The following is a 21,418-nucleotide window of genomic DNA, read 5'->3' on the forward strand; positions in this document are numbered from 1 at the left end:
CTTGTCATTAGGCTGCCTGGCTTGTATCAGGCTTGGGTGGAATATTGAGGCCAGAGCCAGTAGGAGGCATAGTTGCTGGTGGACTTTGAAACAGTTGTCTGGATTTGTGTGGGAGCGTCTGGACTTTGAGCAGTTGTACAAGCTCTGGCTATGAGTGAGCAATTGCACTTGTGTGGTAAAATTCATTCTTTTGATTCACAGGATTAGAACTTTAGGCCAGTGTGCCACAGTCTCAACCAGGATGCCACAGCCCTTTTAAGAAATGCAGAACTCTCAAACTCTTGGTTCAGAGATGATACCATATATTAGAACAACCAAGGCATAGTAAAAAAATATATATCTTTTTCTGTAAGCTTTTGAGCATGCATGCCCTTCCTCACACTCAGGGAAAATTAAAGATGGTACAAAGTCCCCATAGGTAGAAAATAAACTTCATTTTTGCACAAAGGAAGCTGAAGGTGAAAGTCTGTTCCTCTGGGTCCATGAGAGTGTCTTTTGAGATGCTCTTTGATGTGCAGATAAGGCAGGATTCCTTCCCTGGTGGTATCAGATGGCAGAAGGGCAGGGAGGTGTAGAAATCTTTCTTGTTGTTCAGCAATGAAGCTTAAATACAAAATCGGCTAAAATTTGGCATCTTCCATGTTTCAGGGATGTATTTGGTAGCTGTGTTGGGAGACCACATGTTGGGAAACCAACTACATCCCTCAAAAAATGGAAGATGGCAAATTTCAGCCGATTTTGGAACAGATTTCCACCTTATTTTCTACCTGTGAGGACTTTTGTACCATGTTTAATTTTCCCTGAACCTGAGGAAGGGTGTGTGTGCCCTAAAAGCTTACAGAAAAAGATTTTTTTTTGCAATTTTTTAGTTGGTCTAATAAAAGGTATCCTCTCTGAACCAAGAATTCTAGAGTTCTGCATTTCTTTCTGTCTCAGACCAACACAGCTACCAAATACATCCCTGAAACAATCCTTTCAAGGGTGTCATTAAATATTAGACAGGCAAGGACTTCTTAGGGTGTTACCTTTTATTGGACAAGATTTTGAATGTAAGACGTTCTCTGTCAGGTCTCTGATTATAGGAAGCTAGGTACAGCAAGTTAAGTACAGCATAAGGAAGGGACTCTGAGAAATTCTGAGGTGTAGCCAACACATAATTAGCAAAAGAGAAGCTGATTACTGGGAGATCAAGGCCTATCAAAATGGGGAACAGGAAGTTTAACTTGCCCTTTTACACTGAGGGCTAAGTTACTGTGGTCTATCTTCCACTTACTGTAAGCTAAAAGCATGCAAATGGGCACTTGCCATGGAGGGACTGACACTCGGTAAACAACACCCTCCAGCCCCCGCGCCTTTTTACCCTGCAGTAAATATGTCCAAACCTTCAAGGTCTGAGCAGCATAGAGGAGGAAGGGCGATGGCAAGGTTTTTTCCTTGATCTCAGACTGCACTTAAAAAAAGATCTTGTTTAATTTACAGAGTTAATGAAGTCATGACCTCTTGGCCAGAAGATCATAATTTTTTGTCTCCCTCCCTCATCTCTACAACCCTGTCATTCACAAAAGCAGGATCCACAAGGAAAGACTAGTGCTTTAGGTCAGAAAACCCAGGGGAGCTTTGTGCCTAACTTTCATTATAACGTTCAACAGGATTTAGAAGCCTATGCCCCTCCGCAAATTTGAAAATACCAGCCATGTCTTACAGTTCTATTTAACCTACTACTTTTATTATTGGGGCTAAATGTGGTTGTGATAATTTTTTGCAATCATTGTATCTTTAGATTCGTCTGAGAAATTGTCATGTAAATAGAAAATACATTCAACCCTGATAAATTGTAACTCCACTGGTTTTGCACTTGGGCCAAATTTAGCATAATCTTCACAGGTTTTCCTTGGCCTTTAACTGTATTTCCATTTATTTTTTAAAATGACAAAACGAATGTAGCTGCCTTGGCCAACAGAAAGGCTTTTGGGTAATGTATTGATAATGTAATTCTTGAACTCTATTTTTTTTTTAACACAAAGAGATTATAGAGGCCTTTAATACAGCAAACATAATAGTAAGCCTTCCCTATCTCACTTGAGTAAGTTTTAAAGAAATACAAATGTTCACTGATAAAGTTCAAAAGTGTTTATTTATACATTGCGTTCTAGGAATTTTCTTCCTCCTTTAGGACTATGGTATTGTCTGGTTGCTATCCAAAATAAGGCATTGCTGTTTGCAAGTGTATGTTAGTGGTAAATAACATTTGTTATTGCCTTAGAAAACATTTCCATGTCCTGTTTTGAAAGACATCCATGCTAAGCCCCTAATGTACTAGCCTATGTTGATGATTGTCGAGAGCTGCATTACTGTAAGGGGCAGTTCTGGGAATGCTTGCATCTCAAGGAGCACACTGGTTTTACAACTCATTAGAACAGGGCCAGCAACCTACAGCCTACAGGACAGATCCAGCCTGCAAAGAGATTTTTTCCAGTTCATGAAGCTGAGGGCAGTGGCATCTCGCAGTACACTTTGCAGCAAGGGGAACCAGCAGCAATCACTGGTAAGGGAAACAGTGATAGTGGCCAAGTCGCACATGGCAGCCTGCCTGAGGACCGAGCTGTGTAAATTCAACCCATCATCATTATTAAAGGGTTACTGACCCCTGCACTAGACGGATACATCCAACTACTCCCTTCTGCCTGCATGCATCTGGTTAGCCTTTCTTAAGGAATAACAATAGAGGGGTGCAACAGGACAGATCCTGGGGCAGCCCCTAGTGGCCACGATCCTGCCCTACTCCAGCTCCTTTGTGTACCCTCTCACAGCCTCACCTGCCACGTCTTGATGGAAATGTTCTCTTGTGGAGAGAGGCTGTCCTGGAGTGCTCTTATTGATGATGCCCTAACTTAAATTTAACCTGCTCAGTCCAATCCCAGTCTGCTACCAAAACCTTTCCCAAGTCCTGCCAGCACTGGTCAGGCACACCTTGTTTCCCCAGGAGACCTACCCATGCCTTACAGGCAGTATTCATGGCCCCCAGCCACCCCCATAGTCACATGTGGGCCTCACAGGTATCACTCAGTCACTGTTCTCATGGGGCTTCCCAGCCTTGTCTGTACACTCTGTACCTTGGGCACTACTCTCTTTGTCAGAGCCTCAGCCTTTCTGGCCTTGGCCTCTCTTCTCCCAGTGAGACCCTCAGGTGTGGCCCACAGTGTCAGAGTTTGACTCCTTGAATTCAGTCCCACTGCACCCCCTTCCAGTCTGTGGTTTGCCAGTCCACAGTCTAAAAAGGTTGGGAACCCCTGACATTGTGTCTCCTGGCATCTGCTGCATGGCCTCCAAATCACCCAGTCCTCTGGTTATGTACATAAAACAAGACACAAACAAACTGTTTACAGCTAAAATCAAACTGCTCTAGGTCACTATCCCCCAGCTCTTTATACTCCCCTCTTGGCTGTCTCCTTCCAGCCCTCTAGAGCAGTGTTTCTCAACCTTTTAAGTAGCAAGTACCCCCTAACTTCTGAAAGAGTTAATAAGTACCCCAACACTCAATTTTCCAGGGGATTTTATATTTACAGACTAATATGTCCTATATGCTGGAAGAAGGGCTTATTTATTGTTTATTTAAGGCCATGATATGACAGATGTCTGATCTGGTGTGGATAGGGTTGCCACCTTTTACACCAAGGGTATACAACTCAAATACATACATGGGCTAGAGATGATGTTGCCCAAAGCTAGGAGGGCTGAACCCAGTGCCGTGCAAAGCATGGCACACCAAATTATTACTGGGGGATTTAAAGTGCCATGAGAGAGAGAGAGTGTTGGGGTACCCACATATCCCCTGCCTGGTTCTCACGTACCCTCAGGGGTACATATACCACAGGTTGAGAAACTATGCTTTAGAGAACCCAAAGTGCCTGCAGGTCTGTCCCCTGTAACCTCTTTCTCCTGAAGCACCTCTGCCTGCAGAGTGCGGGGCTGTACTCCTCACTCCAGCGCAGGAGCTGAGCTTGTATCCCCTGAGTACCACCTTCCTAGTCCCGTGGCTCCTCCACAACGTGCAGATGTTTCCTCTTAGCCCAGATAAGCCTCCTGCTCCTGCTGCCCTGCTGTTACCTGGCTGCACAGTCCAATAGAGCTAGCCTTTAGCTTGGCTGCTCTTTCCCTCTCGAAGTGATGGGCAGAGGCCCCGGTTACAGGGATCATGGCCCATCCCTCTTAACATCTTTTCTAACCCTCTTGTGATGGGTAGCACCTCGATGGAGCACCAGAAAAAGGCAGTCCACAAAGCACAGTGGCACCTTGGCACTGCCTAGAGGAGATGAGTGGAAAGGAGGCTTCTTTCTCCCTACCTTTTTACTTGCAACGGATTTAGTCACAACTTTGCCTTTAAGTTAGAACAAGCTGAAATTTAGTGTTAGAACTTGTAGAAAATGACTTGTCTGAGGTATTTATTCGTCCTCTCCTTCACATAACTCTGAGGGAATGCAGGGTGTTTGGTGGTTGTTATAAAGGGGAATTGCTGTCAGCCTAGTGCTTGTCACCATGGTATCTGAGTAAAAAATTACATGGTATCTGAGTGCAGAATGAGGCTAGCATCATTTTAAAAACAAAGCTGATTGAAGTGTTTCAATTCCTTAAATTACACACAAGGAATAAGCATGGCAATTTCTGAAGAAGGGAAGGGAACTTCCTGACTTAGAAAAGGGTGGGGGGTGAGTGGCGAGGTGATAAAGCACCTCTGAGGAAGAAAGAGGAAATGCGGACACTGTCTCCAAGCATGACTGTCCGCAACCTCTCTGGGTCCTAGTTTCCTCATAAAATTGCAGTAATACTTCTTGGCTACTATTGAGGAATGGTGGGGGTCTTATTTCATTGTTTGCAAAGCATTTTGAGCCACTAACTTTATAAGCATTTACCATGTGCACAGTGATGTAAATTCGCAAAACCAATGGAGGTCTTGTCCACACTTTGGTGCATGTCATGGCTATCAGGTGCATGACAGTCTAGATGTTTAGAGTTCAAGGAATGTAAGGCCAAAAGGGATCACTTAGTATGACTGCTCCACAGTACAGGGCATAGCATTTTAACCAATAACAAGTAATTGCTGACCCTGGTTGAGCTAGACCATTTTGTAAAAAAGGCATCTACTTCAGCACACATCCTGTCAACTGTTAGGCTATCCTACTCACATAGGGCTATCCTGCCCACATGGGGAAGTGCTTTTCCAAGTCCATTTCCTTTCCCAAGGACACACTATCATTTCAACCCAGAACTCACAAGTAGCAGAGAACAAAGCAATTCCCCTGAACAGAAAAGACTGAAATCCCAAAGAGCCTTGGCCTCAGTCAATGCTGGGCACACCTGTACCTGAAATCTCCTACTGGATCCTGTGACAAACAAGTAAACTGTAGCATAACTGGAGGAGGCATGAGTGGGACAACAGCCCCAGGTGCTGCCTTTATCAAGGCATACAGAAATAACCAACACCACAGCAGCAGCTGACTGCACCTTCGTGATCAGCACCGCAGCAGCCCAATGCTGCCCCATGCACTGCAGCTACCCCTTCCTGTTCCCCTGACGGTTATACCCCAACACGTCCCAGTATCTCAGTGCTTCTTCAAATCTCTGAGTGATCCTGGGAGATTCTCCATCCCCAAATAACTCTACCCCACAAGGAGCACACTTCACCAGTGAATATTGTGAGACCAGAGGTGTTCATAGGAGGCCTGCGGGCCTATTTCTGCATTTGGCCAGTTGATCCCTTCCTTCTCATTTTCTGGGAAGCAGAGGCCAGGTCTTTCCCTTTGGCCTTTTTGTGGCAGTGATGGATTTCTTTTTTCTCTTCTGTCTGGCTAGGGCCAAGAAGGCAGAATTGGAAAGCCTGGCCAGCTCCAGGCAAATAGAGGTGTTTATAGCTAAACATCACCTTTTAGTTGCTGGCAGTAACAGAAAAGCAATCAGCATTTCTCAAAATAACTGTTGTAACTTTACGTTAAAGATAATTCTTTCTCCACAAAGTCTCATTGCTTTTGTTGTTCAGTCCTTTGTGCCCTTTATTACAGAGATTATTGCTTTCTAATATAGGTTCCTCAGAGCACCTACAAACCTCCAAAGGAAAAACGGCATCTAGAGGAAATCAAACGCCAAAACCGCCAAAAAGCAGAAGTAAGTGCAATGGGATCTCCTAGTAATCCTTCCTTCCTCCATCCACATGCTGTAAGACTCATTGCAGTTATTATGGCTGTAGGGTACTGTCCAGGGCAATCTTGCTTCTGCAGCTGCTGACCCAGGTACCCTGCCCTGAAGCCATGAAGGTCCCTCTCTCTAAAAATCAGTCTCTTCCCTCACTCAAACTCTGTCTTCTCTATTCTGTTTTAAGCTCTCTGGAGCAGAGAGTTTCCTCCCTAATACAAAAACGAGCTATAATATTAGGAATGCTGCTATTTTGAATGAAACCATGGCATAATGTGGCTGGTCAGTGTTGGCCTTTCACTGGGTTGGAATCATTCACTTATTGTAACCTCAGCGCTCAGTTTTGCCCAATGACTGAATCAACTTTGTGAAGGCACCCAGGGCATGGAGATGTCACAGAAGCTCCCACATGCTTCCTACCTCACTAACAACTCTCACCCTCCACCCAGGCCTGGCTGCTGTGCTAAGGCAGTACTGAAGGGAAAGTGTTGTGATGATCCATTTGGAGATACTCCACACTGCTACTCCTCTGCCCCTGCCTTAGGATGCTACTTCCCACTGCTCCTACTTTCCCCATCACAAGGGTCAAAGCTATTTTCCTTACTTATGTAGTGAAGCCTGTGTGGGTTTTCCTACCATACATTTTTGCTTTTCCTATCTCCATTAGGGGAAGAAGAGGTGCTGTTCCTCTGAGCCCTGCTTGCCTTCTTCAGCCATGTGGCAGGGGAATCAGTACTAGGGTGATTTTCCTGGCTCTGTGGAGAGAAACATCCCTCGGAGAAAAGCTGCTCCTTCATTTCCACTGCAGATATTTGATGCATTGCCTAACAATTACAGCTTAGAAGCCAATGTTACAGTTTTGTGTGTGCTCCCTGAGACAAATAGAGAGCATCCCCAAGTACTGGCTCCCCTGCAGTGCATGATGTTGCCTAGACCTGGGAACTTCTCCCCAGAGAGGGTTATGAGAGGAAGAATTTGGTATGAATGTACCAACCAGAAGAACATGTGGTAGAAGGGCAGGCTTGTGGGGGAGGCCTGGGAAGTACCCTCACACAAGCAAACACTTGGTTACATGCATTGATACTGATTTTGAAAAAAATCCTGGTAAATAAGTTAGCTCCTATTAGATTTAAGGCAGATTGCTGTTGTCTACTTCTTGGAAGAAATTAATTACATACCAACTCCCACTCTCTTCTCCCCAAACTGCAATCGCTGTATGCAGGTGTTATATAAAAGTTATGTGATTGAACGTTGTTTTATCTGTATGTTTCCACCTCCACTCTACCAGTGCCTTGCTCTAGTTTTGCTGCCTGGTACAAAACAATTCATCATTGTATTGGCCTCTCTGTGTCCTTGTGTAAGATGCATTTGGTTCTTTTCCCAAGCCGTAGTACATGCTGAACTGCCCATGTTGTTTCTTTAGGGCAAGCTTTACCTTTGTCCTTCCTTTTGCTGCCCCATTTAATTACTGGGCTCTTGGTGTTTCTTTAAGAGACTTCACTTTCCAGTAACATTGCTTTATTTCGTACCCTTTTGTCATTTCTGCATTGTACAGAACGTGCCTCTGCATCTGCATGCCAACTTGTGTTCCAGTCCCACTACATGGAGGGATTGGAAAGAGAAAGAAGCAAAGCACAGTATCAGTATTGTCAAAAATCCATGATAACTGTAAAATCACTTAACTAGCAGCCACATTCCCTAGCAAAGCAGATGTGTGAATGCAAGCTACACAAAGCAGAGCCACAGCCAAAAGTGAAGCTGCAATAGCAGCAAATTTTGTCGCCTCTAAAGTGGCATAAAAGGCATCCAAAGCATTCATAAAGGTCAGTTACCAGACTATTCACTAAATGAGCTGTAATTGTGGTTCCTGAAAAGAAAAATGCCTTCAGAAACGTTGCTTGTTCCTAAGTAGAGTTGCAAATATAATAGCTGACATTGACAGTAACATGTGTCAGCAACTGTAGAAAAGGGTGAAAGCATCAGAGGCTTCTTTCTGTACATTTTATGATAGTGCTGGTGCCACACACCCAGCTACTGTCCAGCTTAACATCAGCACTCTGAAAGCCAATTCTTCCTAGGCTGCAATTTACAAAGAAAATGGAATTGTCCAAAGACTAGCAAAATGGGGCACTTAGTAAAAGGAGGAACAACTCATTTATATGCTTCATGGAGCAGTCTAGACTCTAGACCTTTCTTCAGCCTCCTCAAGAGCAGAAAATCATTTTGCTTGTCACGTGAACACAAATCTGGTAATTAGGTGTCACTGGTAATGATGAGGCTCTCCATTGAAGTTTTTCTGTGAGCTTTGCATGGGCAGACCCTTACACTGGAGCTCTGTACAGAGGTCCACAAAAGTGGAGTTCGTTGCAGAATCAGGGGTTTAAAGCATGTCTCTGACCAAGGGTGAAAATTCATGTAAATGGTAATTCCAGACTCCATCCAGTGAAAGCAGAGTAATAGAATAATAGAAAATTAGGGTTGGAAAGGACCTCAGGAGGTCACATCTAGTCCAACCCCCTGCTCAAAGCAGGACCATCCCCTACTAGATCATTCCAGCCAGGACTTTGTTGAGTAGGGCCTTAAAAACCTCCAAGAATGGAGATCCCACCACCTCTCTAGGTAACCCATTTTAGTGCTTTATCACCCTCCTAGTGAGAGACTTTTTCCTAATATCCAGCCTAAACCTCCCTTGCTGCAACTTGAGACCATTGCTCCTTGTTTTGTCATCTGTCACCACTGATAATAGTCTAGCTCCATCCTCTTTGTAACCACCCTTCAGGTAGTTAAAGGCTGCTGTCAATGCCGCCCCCTCCCCTGCCCCCCAGTCTTGTCTTCTGCAGACTAAATTAACCCAGTTCCCTCAGCCTCATCTCAGAAGTCATGTCCCCCAGCCTCCTCACCATGTTGCTGTCTGCTGGACTCTCTCCAACTTGTTTACATCTTTTATGTAGTGGGGAGCCTAAAACTGGACACACTACTCCAGATGTGGCCTTACCAGTGCAGAATAGAGGAGAATAATTACTTCCTCAGTCTGCTGGCAACTCTTCTACTAATGCAGTCCAATATGCCGTTAGCCTTCTTGGCAACAAGGATACCCTGCTGACCCTTATCCAGCTTATTGTCCACTGTAACCCCCATGTCCTTTTCTGGACAGCTGCAGCTTAGCCAGTCTGTCCCCGGGCTGTAGCAGTGCATGGGATTCTTCCGTCCTATGTGCAAGACTTTATACTTGTCCTTGTTGAACCTCATGAGATTCCTTTTGACACAAGCCTCCAATTTATCTAGGTCATCCTAAATCCTAGCCCTACCCTCCAGTGTATCTACTATTCCTCCCCAACTTTGTGTCATCCACAAACTTGCTGAGGGTGCAATCCATCCCATCTTCCAGATCTTTAATGAAGATATCGAACAAAACTGGCCCCAGGACCAACCCCAGGGGCACTCCACTTGATATCAGCTGCCAGCTAGATGTTGAGCCATCAGTAACTACCTGCTGAACCTGACAATCCAGGCAGCTTTCTATCCACCTTAAAGTCCATTCATCCAACCCATACTTCCTCAGCTTGCTTGCAAGATTGCTGTGAGAGACTGTATCAAAAGCCTTGCTAAAGTCAAGGTATATTATGTCCGCTGCTTTTACCGTATCCCGTTATCTCATAGAAAACAATCAGGTTGGTCAAGCATGACATCCACACTGACTGTTCCTAATCATCTTCTCCTCCAAGTGCTTAGAAATGAATTCTTTGAGGATCTGCTCCATGAATTTTCCAGGGACTGAGGTGAAGGTGACTGGTCTGTAGTTCCCTGATGCACCAGCCCATGTAAATGTGAAGTCCTTTAATTCACAATAAAAATAGAGGTTCTTAAGTTCCACAATGAAGATTTAAAATGGCCTTTTTTAAATACAATGTTTTATTTTTTTTCAGCATCTGGTGCTGGAAGCCAATGTTAACAAGTTCAAGTGTGCATTCTCCAAGCTTGATAAAAGAGAGGTAGGTTAAAAAACATTTGTAAATAAAAATCAATAAAATCCTTTCTGAGCACCAAGAAGATTCTCATTGTTCTTTGGGTTGAAATGATGCTACTATCACTTTATTTAAACCTTGAGAATGGAGTTTACCTAACACAGAGATCCTGGAGTACTTCAGTGCTCTCTCCCACCCTGAAACTCCCAGCCTGCTTTTAATTCTACTCCAGCCGCTTTTCTGGCCATTCTAGCTGCTCTCCCTTCACCCATTAAGGGACTTTTCCATTCTTTTGAAACACCACAGCTGAGTAGAAGCAGCCGCAGAATTCTTGGTTTGATTATATGATTCCTGATTCAGAGGTATAAATCATGCCCTTGATCATTGTAGTATCACATCTACATACCATTTATACTGTACTCATCACTATGGTTTCCAAGCACTTTCAATTGAGCCTCTGTAGCTAATAGCATAGAATGCAATTCCCTGTCATCAGAATTCCACATATAGCAAATAATTTCAGGAGATTTCCTTTGACGTAATTCATTGTCTCCACAAACATTTGCATTCAAATTAAGAACAGGCTGTGTTTATGGTATTTAGGTAGCATTCCAGAGTCCACATTTCTTTACCAAGCTTGCTTTTTTATTTAATTATTTTAGCCATTTCAATACATTTCCCGGTAATTAAGTAATCTTTGCAATGCCTTTTCTCAAGACCTTATTCTGCAATTATTAAGTATGCAGAAGTCTCAGAGTTTGGGGTGCATAACAGATTTCAAAGATGCAATGTTTGCAGGATCTTATCCCAGGTGATAACATTTGCTATTCTAAAGGGAGTAATATTTCAGGTACAATTTGTGATATCTTTAATAAAGACATTTTTTCTTAGTATTTGAAATTGATATTTCTGAAGCAAAAGAAAATAAATGTTGGATGACTTGCAGAATGCATCTGAGGTTAAGAATAAACCAGAATTCCAGGCTCAAAAGATCCAAGGCAAGGTAAGTAACATTTCAAAATGATAAATGTTAGGATTGAATACTGTAGCTTGAAAATCATAGGGGCAGAATTAGTACTAGTCCAAAAAGGCACAATTCTAATGCCATCAGTAGCCCTACCTTAGGTGGTGATGGCATTAAAGTGACTTAAAACCTTCACTTCTATGTCACTAGTTCAAATCCAGATCCATCAGAGAGCTATAACCATTTTAACAGCTTCCTTACATAAGATGGACAAATGTGATTGTCTGTCTAGCTTCCCTTAAACATGCACTGAAGTCATAAAATCCATTATACTCATAGCCTTTGTTTTAGAAGTTTTGTGAAGAATTAAGACCCAGTTCCCTTCTCACTCTGAAGAGAAATAAGCACCTATGGAAACATTTACAACATACACACTTTTACAAACACACACATTTACAACATACAAACACAAAACCTACAGTATTTTTCTGTCTGAGAAGGACAGAAAACTTTTGTCTGAGAAGTATGATATATAATCTAAAACATTTAAATGTATCAGTGTGCATATTGTTATTTAAACTGTCTGCTTCCATTCCATAAACTAAAAATATGAATCTAGTGTCCTATTAAAGTGGTCAGGTACACTTTTAATTTTTTCAGGTACCTTTTTCCAATAACTCAGTCACATTTATCTCATCTAAACACATTTGCCTTGAAGGTTAGTTACATGATTTTCATGGGACTACTATTACTTTCATAGATGAGATAAGGTTAGTGTTTACAAGTCTTAAATGTAGTCTAAACTCTCCTCACCCTCCCTCCTGCTAGTCCTTTCCCAAAACATAATTGAGAAAATCTAGGAAAACTGTCTCTCCAACATACTAGTAAGCAGGTCACGAACCCCTTCTCAAAGAAAATCAAATTATATAAATTTTAAGCAGATTAAGGTCAGTTTACAATTTTCCTACATTCATTTACCTTTGAGTTAGAACAGCCATTGTACAATAAGCACATTTTCTCATTTCAGTCAGGCACCTTTATGATGTGCAGCCAAAAATTATTTACCACTGCTGTTATAAAATCTTTATTCTTTTTTCCCCATGCTGGCTGTGTGACAGTAAGTGCCTCATTACTTTGACTCGGCCTGCATAGTGCTCATATGAGGTCTTGCTCCCTACATATTTATTGGTTTAGGTAAGAAATAGCATGTTCATTAGGCAGAAATTTTGAATTATTTTTTCCACAGGCATTAGCATGGTTTGCATGTTGTCATATTGCTTCCATTTTTCCGTGGTTGAAAAGAGGGAAGGAATCACATGACCAAAAAGAATAAAGTGAAATTCAGATAGCACCGATAAAAGATAGCGCTGGTAACATAAGACGTTGACGATTCCATTCAGATTCTTTCTTTGTACTTTCTGTCACATATCTTGTGGGTCCTGGCAGTTTAACTGCATTTTATTTAACCATATTTCTTTTTAATAAAATGAAATAGGGAGTTTCCAAGTGAAAATTAGCCCTATAATAATTTCAGTTAGGGATCTTGGCCACTTTTCTATACAATTATAAAACATGAAAGGAGAATGAACAAGCGATTTACAAAAGCATCAAAGTATCCACATATTTCAAGGAAAAGTTTCAGTTTAGAGCCAGTACACTATAAAAAAAAGATGGAGGGAGAGCATATACACGATGCAGACACATAGAGAAAGGATAGAAGATGGACCAAAAAAAGGGGAAAAAAAAGAAGAGTGAGAACACAAGATGCTGAAAAAACTGAAGGCTGATGAAGGTAAAAAATAGAAAGGACGTTTAATGTTGTCTCCTCTTCCACACTTTGGGAGTGCTCACTTATTGCATTAAGAAGCAGGTTGGTAAATACATTTCATAGGTATGCTTATCTAGTTTCCCCCCTTATGTAGAAACATTATACTATTCACCTCCACTTACTGAATTTCCAAACTACATGGGTGATTGTTACTAACTTCACTTAATTCAGTACTGTTGTCTGTATTTTATGTTATTCAAATTATATTTGGGCCCATTTGTGTGTAGCTGTAAAGCTGATGGATCTGGCTTTCTGAAGACTCTACTTGTGTCAGAGCTATCCCTGGCTGGCATAGTGCCTGCTCCACTCCCTCTCTCAGTACCAGGAGTTATCTGGTAATCGCTCCTCTGGCAATACCTGCTCTGAAGAGGGATGGTGAAGCAGCCACAGGATTTAGTCTCAGCTGTCCAGTATCTCTGTCTGCAGCACTGAAAGTCAATGAAATCTGTACTTCCTTTTATCCATATAGAAGTACCATTTTGTAGAAGCATATTAAGATTCAGTCAATTCATAGTTGCAAATAATTTTTTGAGATCCTCTAATGAAAGGTACTGCATATGACTGACTTGGATATTGGTCTGAGGTTCCTTCTTTTCAGTTCATCCAGAGGTGGGCACACAAAAAGTTTTGTGTTGGAAGTGGGTTGTATATTTTTTCCAAATCAGCTCCTAGTGCAATGTTTCCGTATGTAGGAATAAGTGAACTATTAAAAAAATTAAAAAGAAGTGAACACATTATATAGGATAGGACATGGTCCAAAAGTGATTACAAACTTATAATCTACTTGAGGGACCTTACTGATGTCTTAAGCAGCTCAAGTGGTTTATGAACAGCATGCAATTTCATTGCAAATGTCAGATTACTGCTTGGAGCAAATGTATTCCTTGTCTTGAAGGTGATTGAAAGTGATTGAATTACAGAGAACTGATTTATATAACCTCTTGAAATGGTGCTGTACACTATTTTATGATTTACATGGCTAACTATAATATATAAACTCATTTTCCTGACAGATTGACAATGTACCTATTAAATTAAATGCAGCAGCGATCTTAAGAGAGGGTGCCCTCTACCAGCGGAAAATGGAACAAGAGCTCAACAGGTACATACTGTAAATAATATTTTCCAGGTCCATTTTATACATCCCTTGATATTGTAAAGAGTACAATACAAGAGGTTAAGTAAAATCTAATTAAGCTAATATAGTGCATTTTGTGTAAAGCTTTATGAAAATGTTCTAACAACATGCATGATTAATAATGAACAGATTGGAATGAAATTTAACGTCTACACTGAATTGTCAAGGAATTATTTCATTTTATTGTAAATATAGTACAGTGTGTCTATCTTCTAATTCCAGCTAGTGCCCACTTGTACATTCCTGTTTTATATATACAAACACCTTTTTCTGGGTAAATAGTTACACAGATACACATCCAGACATGCGTAACAGATGTATACTTATAGGCTATATATGCACGACCATTAATATTAAGACAAATTCATCTCCATTTCCATCAGTACAATTACATCTGACCTCAGTGTGGTCTATTGCACTTAGAATTTCCTAGTCAAACTTTTATTTTTATACACACACACTTATTTCCATTATAATAAAAGAGTCTGGGTGTGCATTATTTAAAAGCCTTTGTTTCAACTGACCCATTAATTGTTGGGGTAATGGAGAAGAGAGTGACTGCTGAATAAACAATGCAAGTTGTGTTCTTTCACTTGAAGTATAGAAGTTAACAATAGTAATTTCAACAGAGTTAAAAGCTATAAAATGTTATGTTGAGTTATTATTACAAATCATCCACCCAGACTAGCAGGCTGATCACTAAACATTAGTAACCTCTTAAGAAGCATCTGACCTCCAAAAAGGTTCTGGGGTAAACATGCTGAATATAAGGTTTAAACTCATACCTGTCAAATATCCCTCGTTTTGAAGGATGTCACTCATTTTAATCCAAAGTCCACCTGTGTTCCATATAAATCTAGCAGCCCATCCTTATTACAGTTGAGTATAATGAAATCTGGGCCACTGAGTGAGTGCTGTCTGCTAGGGGTCAGTCCTTCAACATTAAGAGTCCTGCTTCAATAATGTGTTTGGTGTCATTCATTTTTTATATTTGTCACACATTCTGTTTCCATTTGCTGCTAGATTCTAGCCTGCTGTCATTCCTTGTAGCTCCACAGTGGAGCTACATTGATAGACATAAGCTGAGGAACTGACCTTTGGGCCCTGGCAGATTGAAAAGTATGAGTCTCAGGAATTTATTCTGAGTTAATTTGTCACTCATTGGACACGTCTACATGAGACGTTTACTGCAGTTGCCTAATTAGCTCCACAGTAAACATCTTGCATCTACACATGCGGTGCTACTAAGTCGCAGAAAACTAAACTTTGCAGCAGGGTAGTATTTGTAAATACAAGTACTATCCTACTGTGGAGTTATTTACTTTGCAAACGCCTACCTGGGAGCAAATTGTGCCTGATCAGCCCAACCAGCAAGGGACCACACTCCTGCTTACAGCCTAGCCACGTGACTCGGCAGCTGCAGTAGCCTCGTAGCACAGCCAGCTCCTCCATCACCCAACGCAACTACCTGCTATTTGGGCCTAACCCCATCCCCACTCCTGTGCCCTCTTCCAGCCTGGGGCTGCCCCCCAGATGCCAGTGCCACACTATCACCACCAGCCAGATCACAGGGCTGACCCCCCGGGCCCTCTGCCAGTCCAGGGCTGGTACCTAGGCAGCTGCAGTCAGAGCCTGGAGCTTCCCCTGACGGCTGCAGGGGAGCAGAGCAGGGCAGGAGCAGCCCTGGCCTAAACTTCTCCTCCCTGGCTCAATTTGCTGCTGTCCTGGGCACACATGTAGACGCTGTGCCTGGGAGTGGTTTGCTGCAGTGCAATTTGCCCCATAGTTTATTCAGTCACATTAATTGCACGTGTAGATGCACTGTTCTGTTTCCGCATCATGAGTATATGCTATGTGAATCCAAAGGGTTTTTTTGCAGCATATAAAATTAAGTTCTCATCCTGGCACCCCCTCATAGTCAGAGCCTGGGGCTGGTGCCCTGCTCTTCCCCCTCCACAATTTTACTACTGTGCTCCTTGTGTGCATAATGGTTAGCAGCACACAATGCATCCTCCAATTTGAGAGCAATAACAAGTTGCAGCTCAGTGTGCACTGGTGCCCTTTTCCAAGGCTCCAAGCCAGTCTTCCTTCACATCAGGATTGGTATGGTGTCTTTGGGCCTGTGTAGACAAAACAGGGGTCCTAAATTGAAATGGTGGGTTTTAAAAAACACCTCTTCAATTTAGGGCTGATTAAACCCATGTGTTGTATACACACCCTGCTGACTTACCTGTCTCTCCAGCGGGGAGGGGAGGTTGAGCTTCTGGCAGGCAGAGCAGTCTCTGGATTGCGGGGGAGGGGGCTGGGGCTTCCCTCCACAGCAGCAGTGCCGGTGCCTCCCCTGCAGCATGTACCCGCAGGTACCCAGCTCAAGCAGTCCCAGAGGGCACCGCAGCTGCAGAGGGAAGCACTGGGCCCCCACACAGCTCAGGCAGGCAGGCTTAGGGGGAGGGGGATCAGACTCACTGCTTTTCTTGAAGGAGTTTTTATTTGCTGTGCCCCAAGTCATTTAAGGCGCATTATGCCGCCAAATTTCCTACAGCAGCTGGAATTAATGCACAATACACCGCCAAGGCATGCAAACACCAACATCATCAAAGCAGTGCAAAAGCATTTAGCCTGCTTTAAAGTGTCATGCACACATACCTCTCGTTTCGCCTACACACAGCCTTTACTCTTGGTTTGGCTCTGCTTTCCTTTCTCAGTCCAACATAAACAATAAGGACAAGGTCTTGCCCAGTAGCTTGAAGACCTCATTGTCTCAGTGCAATGATGTTATAGTTGGTCTTAACTGCCATAATGCAGAATGACAGAATTAATAGAAAAAACTCTCCCAACAGGCAAAGTTTCATATCAGTGCTCTTTTAAAACTACCATCCAATTCAAAGAAAAGTGCTCAAGAGGTTGTAGAAAGACACCATTGCAATTATTCAGGTTTGTAAGCAAATGAAGTTCCTGCCTTGCTCTGAGTCAAACATCCCTGTATACATACATGGGGTCTGATTCTCCTCATGCTTATCTATGATGAAAAACAAAAATAACTCCTGAATCCCCACTAGCATAGGCAGGTCTAAGCAATAGGAGAACTAAGTTCATTGTGCATAGATAAAATTTATCCTCTTCTTGGGATTGAGTGTTATTGGTAGCTCCAGTGCCACATATGCGTACATGAACACACTGTCTTCTGCCCTTGGTATTCCTACTCTCTGTTTGCAGAGCCACCTGTGTCCCAGCCTCTTGTTCTTCCTACATTTTGGGAAATGCTCCTACACTTCTGGCTGAAGTTAACATGCACTTGCTCAGTGATCCAGCAATAATGGCCTTGATTCTTCAGGCAAAGATCAACACCTAACCTCAGAACCAGCAATAAGTGTTCTGCAGATCAAAAGACTTCTCCTCCGTACAGAATCCTGTTTCTTTCCTATTGACAGAATTGAAAGTTTGCTGCAAGGGGCCCGTGACCCATCTGAATTCTTGGAGTGGCAAAAGCAGATGCGCAAAAAAGATTTGGAAGAACAGCTGGCTGAGATTGAGTGTAGAAGGCTTCAAGGGAAACTGAGTCATGAGGAGGCAGTTCTTGCACGCCAGAATGTAATTCAGGAAAACAAAAAGAAGGCTGACCTAATGAGAGAAGAGGTAATGGAGATTATAGAATGGCTCAGACATGGGTTTCCTATTGATATGGAGGCTTTTATGATATCAAGATACAGAATTTAAATCAAAACTGAGTATCTCTACATGAGACGGTACTGCGCAGTTGTTACTGTGCATTTATTTAGTACTTGTATTAGCAACTACTAAATAAATGTGCAGTAACTGGAGTTACGGTGCAGTAGTGCTGGCGAATATCTTCAGGTGATATTCTACACATGCGTTTAGTTCAGGTGATTAGCACTCTGTGCTGTGAGGTGCTACTGCACAGTATTTTTTTGCTACTCTGCAGTCAGCATCTCATGTAGACATGCCCACTTTTTATTACTTTAACAGCAGATTGCAGCTAATGCAAGAATCTCATGCCTTAAATCACATCAACAGAACTTGTAGTATATTTGAAATAAATGGTTTAAAGTAACGGTGACCAGCCTTCTGGTCCTGGGACCAGATAAGTAGCATGGGGCCAGTCTAAAGGTCAGCTTCCATCTGAGATTGGCATGTGAAGTTGGTCCATGGGTGCAATCCAGTGTGCTAGCCTGACTCCTAGGTAGGAGCCCACAATTGGGAGTTGAGCACCACTGGTGTAAAGTAACTAAGTGCAGATACTTAGCTTTAGATGCATTTGCTTTGAGTATAATCATTATGTGGGTAACTGCATTACTGTGTTAGAATGGAATCAAGGCAAGTAAATCTGAAAAGGTCTGCCCTGCTCATCTTATTTGCTTTCTGGGTTATATGGAGCCTCTTCACTGGGGAAGCCCAATGACAGAACATGCATTAAACAAACAGCTATTTCAAGAAATAAATACATTTCCAAGTGCGCAGTTTTTTAGGCTAAAAAACACCTCTCTTCTCCCAAACACATGTAACCAAGAACTAAGAGCTGCATTACAGAAATGCAGTGCAGGCTCATAGCTAAAACCAGGGTTGTGTCAGGCTGTACTGTTCTCAGTACAGCAGGACCAGTGCACAGGGCAGCTCCTTATCTGCTCTTAGAAGAAACTGGGAGAAAGCCCAAGGACATGGTGAAAAGGAACATCCTGTCCTTAGTGCTTTCTCTCTGGCCTTCTGAACAGCCTGTTTCTTGTTTCCCTGGCTATTGAGGTTGCTGTAGCCCTGGAGCTCCATCAAACTTTACAAGTTGCTATAACAGAGGCAGAAGCAGGTCCCCTGAATTGGGATTCCTCTTCTGTCCCCCCACAACATATGTGTTACTTGTGGAGGTGAACATCTGGCAAAACCAGTATCCTTCCACCGTTTAAATGGTTTGAAGCATAAAAACTGTCAGAAGCTTTACTGACTTGTTATTTGCTTGGGGTTTAGATAGGGGAACTGATGTGCCAGTATGCAGAGAGACGCCTTCAGGAACAGAAGGAAATGAGAGAGTTGGTGGAACAAGTGGTAGAAGGACACAAGAACGTGAAGCAAGCAAAAATGAAGCTCCAGAAATATAAACGGCAAATAGGTATTCATATTGCAAAAATGATAGCAGACCATGCTGCTCTTGATTTCTTCTCAATTTCAACACATGACTCCTAGTTTTGTTAGAAAGGAGAGGAGAGGAGAAAAATTCTAGAATACGTATCCCTACACTCCATTATAAGCTGTACAGTATAGTATACAATACAGGCAGTCCTCAGACTTAAGACACAATTGGTTCCTGAAAACTGTGTCTTAAGTCGAAACATTGCAACTCAGAACCAATTTTCTCATACAAAACAATGTTATAAATGGGAGATTGGTTCCTGAACCATGGCCCAATACCCTATTTTCACCAAAAATACCCTAGAATTTTGTACTCAATCAATTATAGATGAGTAATATAGCTACATTAATGTATTTATATTGTAAATAGCAATCATATTGATTTGGAAGGACTTATTCGAGGTGACTTTGCTGGACTTTTTGAAAGGCTCTTGGTTGGACTTTTCGAAGGATTCTTGGCTGGAGTCTTCTCAGGAGTCTCACCTGCAGGTTTTTCTGGAGTCTTGTCTGCTTTCTTAAAGAAAATGTTCAAGGAAGTTTGGACAGATGTTCTCCAGGGAGATGAGCGACTCAGTGAACTTGTTCGCTGGCATGGCATTGCATCAGATCAAGTGTTGTAAGTCGAAACTGGCGTTGTAAAGTTGAAACGGGGTGTCAATTTATAAATGTTGTAAGTGCGAAACGTTGTAACTTGAACTGTTGTAAGTTGAGGACTGCCTGTATACAAATAAGCAACTCCAAGAGCTGCTCTAATTAAAGCGCCCTTAGCATCTTATGTATCTTATGTCCCCACACTTCAAAATGGCACCAGGAGCACTTTATCTAAAACTCATGAATGCCATTTTGAAGCGCAGAGATGCTGATACATGAGATGCAGAGGTCGGTTGGCTGGAGTGCACTAATTAGCCTCTTCCAGCAGACTCGATTAATCAAGTCTGCTCCGGCGCACTGTAATTACAGCACGTTGGAGCAGCCTCCCAGTTTGTGTACAGGCACCCATGAAGGCTGGGCAGGAGGCTGGTCCATCCTTCTCCCCAGGGACTTGCATGGTGCTTACATTATCACAAAGCTGTAATAACATTCAGTGGAGTAATAGACAGCCTCTAACATTGAGAGCTGAGAAGTGCAGAAGGTAAGATCTCACTAGAAAAAAAATTCTCCTCTGTAAGGAATTTTCATTATTTTGCTTTCTAAGAGATTACTCACAATACAGTCTCTAGAGCATCTTGGAAGGCTAGCAATATTTGCTTCTGTATAGGAGCTGTATAACTAAATACTAAATAGTATGCATTTCCCTGCATTTTGGTCTTTTCAGTCTAAATTAGAAAATAAATTACTAAATACTAATTTAATGTGTCAACCCTAAACAAACTAATGTATATTTTAGCTGTGAGCTTTATAAGTTTCATAGAATCACAGATATTAGAGTCAGAAAGTACTGGTAATTATTTGTTTTTTCTAATCATTTCTCCCACCAATGAAAGATTGTTCCCTGAAGTATATACAGATTGGTATTATTATTGTCATTACTGATGTGTGAAAGACATTCAAAGGATACTTCCTACAGCAACTAGCTAACATATGTTAGTTGATTCTTTTAGTTCAGGAAGTGTCCGAAGAGAGCCGGGAACTTCTTCGTCAAGCTTTGGAAGAAGCAGAGGAAAAGCTTAGAAAAAGATATGAATTGATTCAACAGATCCGAGCCATTGAATCTTTACCACTCTTTAGGAACAAGTTTGTTGATTTAACCCAGGTAAGATCAGAGTGAAAAATAATCATCTTACAGTCAAGTGTTTATTGTATATGTTTCACACATGCATGTTAATGACCATATTTACTTGAATCCAAGATGAGGTTTCTTTCCCCATTCAACATTGGGGGTGGGGTAAGGGAGGGAGAAAGCCTTATCTTTAATTTGAGTACCAGCCCCAGGTAGACAGCAGCTATGGCTGTGGCCTTGATCCAGCCCTGGGGCTGGAGCCAGAGCCACTGCTGATTGCCCTGGGGCTGGAGCCAGAGCCAGAGCCACTGCTGCCAGAGCCTGACCACAGCTACAGGAACTTCACCCTCAAGTTTCACAAGTAAATGCCACAGCTCCACACCGCTGGGGCCGGGGCCACTGATACCACTTCTGCCAGATGGGGCTGAAGCCAGAACCACCATTGCTTGCTGTCCAGGCCCAAGGCCAGAGCTGCTGT

At 42.4% G+C, this 21,418-nt stretch overlaps 1 protein-coding gene across 3 annotated transcripts in view; it reads left to right on the forward strand.

Annotated features, from left to right (window-relative positions):
• CFAP99 (cilia and flagella associated protein 99) overlaps nt 1-21,418 on the forward strand; it is a 105,072-nt gene that overhangs the window by 52,857 nt on the left and 30,797 nt on the right. For all 3 annotated transcript variants that reach the window (XM_019553330.1, XM_019553327.1, XM_019553329.1), the window contains exons 7-13: nt 6,079-6,159; nt 10,113-10,178; nt 11,098-11,154; nt 13,957-14,045; nt 17,513-17,717; nt 19,059-19,200; nt 20,822-20,973. In XM_019553330.1, the coding sequence (XP_019408875.1) occupies nt 6,079-6,159; nt 10,113-10,178; nt 11,098-11,154; nt 13,957-14,045; nt 17,513-17,717; nt 19,059-19,200; nt 20,822-20,973 (792 nt within the window). The remainder of the gene's footprint in view (nt 1-6,078; nt 6,160-10,112; nt 10,179-11,097; nt 11,155-13,956; nt 14,046-17,512; nt 17,718-19,058; nt 19,201-20,821; nt 20,974-21,418) is intronic.

Source organism: Crocodylus porosus, unplaced genomic scaffold, assembly GCF_001723895.1.
Source record: "Crocodylus porosus isolate Cpor-Errol unplaced genomic scaffold, CroPor_comp1, whole genome shotgun sequence".
NCBI classification, from domain to species: Eukaryota; Metazoa; Chordata; order Crocodylia; family Crocodylidae; genus Crocodylus; species Crocodylus porosus.